Here is a 3065-nt window from a genome sequence, read left to right as displayed (position 1 = left end):
GTTAAAATACTGAGGTATAAGCAAGGAGGAGGAGCGGAGGCATGGGTGCTAATTGTGTTTCCAGATGACTCTCTAGGGCTACTCCCTGCCCTCTAGCCCTACATTAGTCCTCAAACCCTGGAACACGGGACGCCAAGACCTTTCTTCGGCCAGTTGGTGAGGCCCAAAGTGTGAGGGCCGGGGCTGCCTACATGTGTATCTAGGGATGAGGAGAGAGCTGGCTGAGCCTCCCATTTGCAAGCCCACTGTGTGGTGGTGAGCTTCTCAACTCTTCAGGTATTTCCAGACCACCTCTCAGGCTTCCAGAAAGAAAGGTGGCAATAAGAAAATAGAACCAAGCCCTGGCCAGGTAGCTCAGTTGGTTAAAGTATTGTCCCGATAGCCAAGGTTGTGGGTTCAATCCCTGGTCAGGGCACATACGAAGAATCAACCAATGAAAGCATAAACAAGTGAGGCAACAAATCAGTGTTTCTCTCTCTTTCTCTCTTTCTCTCAAATCAATTAAAAAAGAAAAGACATTTTATTTTTTTTTAATTTTTTTTTTTTGAAAAGACATTTTAAAAATAGAACCAGAAATTGTAAAAGAGAATGGGGAACAAAAAAGGGGCGTCTTTTATCACCCCCTCTCCATGTGTTTGGGATTGCCTGGCCTTAAAAACAAAACAGTGTTACTTGGCCCTCTTCCCCTTCTAGCTGCTGTCTAATCTCTTTCATTTCACTGCCAAGCTCCTCACATGCATGGTTTACACCCACTGCCTCCACTTCCTGTTCACTCATCCTTTTCTTTCTTTTTTTTTACACATTTAGTTTTATTGTAACAAAGCAACTTGTACACTTTTAACGTTTAAAACTGAGCATTATCTTTCCTTTCCAGTGAAACAAAAAGAAAATTTAAAAATAAACAGAACAAAATTACAATAGAGAAATGTCAATTCCAAATAAGATCCTACAGGTTCTGCTGATTCTCCCATCAAGTGGCAGGGCTCAAGTCATCATTAGGAGAGAATTTTATTTTAAAAGTGTCATCTTAGACTGCAAGGATGTCCGTTAAACATCACAATTAAACATGCCAAAGGAGAAGCCATGTTGTCAAAATGCCCACTTAACCCACCCAAACACCTCAAACCCACCCTTTGTTGACCTTCTATAACCCCCCTTTTTTAAAAAAAATTTTTCTTTTTTTAAACAAGAGAAAGTAGACAGATACATGTTGGTAAATGCTAACTGTCCATATTCACATAGAGACACAGTGTAACCTCTGAGCCCAATATGCAGAGAAAGGAGGAAAGAGCTAGAATTCTATGCACTACTCACAGGGGCCCAGCCACCTCCAGCTCCCAGCAGAGCTAAGGGAGCAGAAGGTTTTTCTTTTTTCCCACAGAGCACGGTGGTGTTGATTCCATTAAGTTTTTCCTGAGACAGGAAGGGATAAAAATGAATTTGGAACAGAAAGGGGCAAAGATTCTTTTCCCACTGTATTCTGCTCAAGGTACATCCCCCCCAAATAAGGTGAGAACCATGGTGTAAAGGAGAGAAAAGAGACCTCAAAAACAGGGCGACTGAGCACAAGGGGGGAGAAAAAAGAAAAAGAATAAAGACTGCAACTTGCTCCCAGGGACTGGAGAAAATTTAAAAAGGTTGGAATCCATCAGTGTTCATTAGTCATCTTCTCCATCTTCCTCTCCTTCTTCCCCCTCATCATCATCTTCATCTTCTTCGCCTTCATCCTCATCCCCTTCGTCATCAATATCTTCCAACCCTTCCTCTTCTTCTTCTTCTTCATCATCATCATCATCTTCTTCTCCTTCCCCTTCTTCATCATCCATGTCAGGAACCAAGTAGTACTGTAATGGATTTGGCCAAATGTCATCTTTGATGACTTCTCCCAACTCATCTGCACCTGCATCAGAATGGTCAGTGAACCAGGTAAAGAAGCTTTCTGGTTCCTCATGCTGTCTCTTCCTGCTGGCTTTATTCTGTGTTTGACTTGAACGTTTCATCAAATCCTTTCCAGATTTCCATTTGATTTCAGTAGACTTTGAGGATGGATCACCACTCTCATTCAGATGAAACTCTTTGGAGAGAACTTTATTTTCGAAGTAAGGATTTTCATCAAAATAAAAATCTATTCTGTAACCTGATTTAATATCTTCAAATTCTGTCACTTCAACTCTTGTCAAATAATGCAGCGCCTCTTCATCCTCTTCCCCAAGCAGTGCAGACACTTGTGGATGGTTGACAAATGTTGTTACCCAAAAATTTGGGATTTTGGTGATCAATTCTGACCTCTTCTGAAAAAATGGTTGGCGGAGTTTGTTATATTTCTGTTCTACTTTCAAAATCTCCTCACTGGCTTGTTCATTAAGTCTGTCTATTTCATTTTGTACTTCATCAATATGTTCAATCGCTTCTTGCTGTTTTTTTTCTCCCTTGGGCACGTCTGGAGGGGCCGGCTTCTTCTCCGGCTTCGGCTTCAGGGCTGGAGGCACTTTGGGTTTCTTCGCTTGCGCTTGCGGTGGGAGCGAGGACTGGCGATTGGGGGCCATGCTACGAGGGAGGTCCGAGGAGCCGATCTCAGGGAGGCGGCGGGGCTGGAAGGCGCGCTGAGACTCCATCCTTTTCTTAATACCTCACTGCAGCCTGGCTCTGCCCTGGAACTCTATAGAAGGTACTTGCTCCCAGATCATTTGATTTTCTCTTCTCCGTCTCCCTGACACGAAGTCTTTCTTTGGTATCTGACACTACAGCCACCTGTTCCTCTTGAAACACTTCTGGCTTCTAGGAAACGGCCCTTTTCTCATGTTCCCTCGCTCTTTTGAGTCACCGTCTTCATTCTCTATGCGTGTCTCTTCATTCTAGCTTGGCACCATGTGTAGCTCCTCGAGCTTTTCTTCTCCTTTGCGATCTCACGGCTTCTTCCACTGTCCCTGAGGCAGCCAGCCTCGTTCAGCAGCCTCCTGCCAGACCCGTAATTCCAACTTCCTACAAGGTTGCAAAGCATCTTCCATCACACGCCCCATTGTTACCTCCAACTCCCCCAACCGAACACTTAGTCCTTCCTGCTG

General features: G+C 43.9%; 1 protein-coding gene across 1 annotated transcript; it reads right to left on the bottom strand.

Annotated features, from left to right (window-relative positions):
• Positions 1-779: 779 nt before the first annotated feature.
• Positions 780-2546, bottom strand: LOC132240673 (protein SET-like). Its single transcript, XM_059708171.1, has one exon. The coding sequence runs from the start codon at positions 2544-2546 to the stop codon at positions 1659-1661; it is 888 nt and encodes a 295-aa protein (XP_059564154.1). The 3' UTR covers positions 780-1658.
• Positions 2547-3065: the final 519 nt, after the last annotated feature.

The sequence above is a fragment of the Myotis daubentonii genome, chromosome 1 (genome assembly GCF_963259705.1).
Source record: "Myotis daubentonii chromosome 1, mMyoDau2.1, whole genome shotgun sequence".
NCBI classification, from domain to species: domain Eukaryota; kingdom Metazoa; phylum Chordata; class Mammalia; order Chiroptera; family Vespertilionidae; genus Myotis; species Myotis daubentonii.
This window is presented reverse-complemented; position numbering and strand designations above follow the sequence as displayed.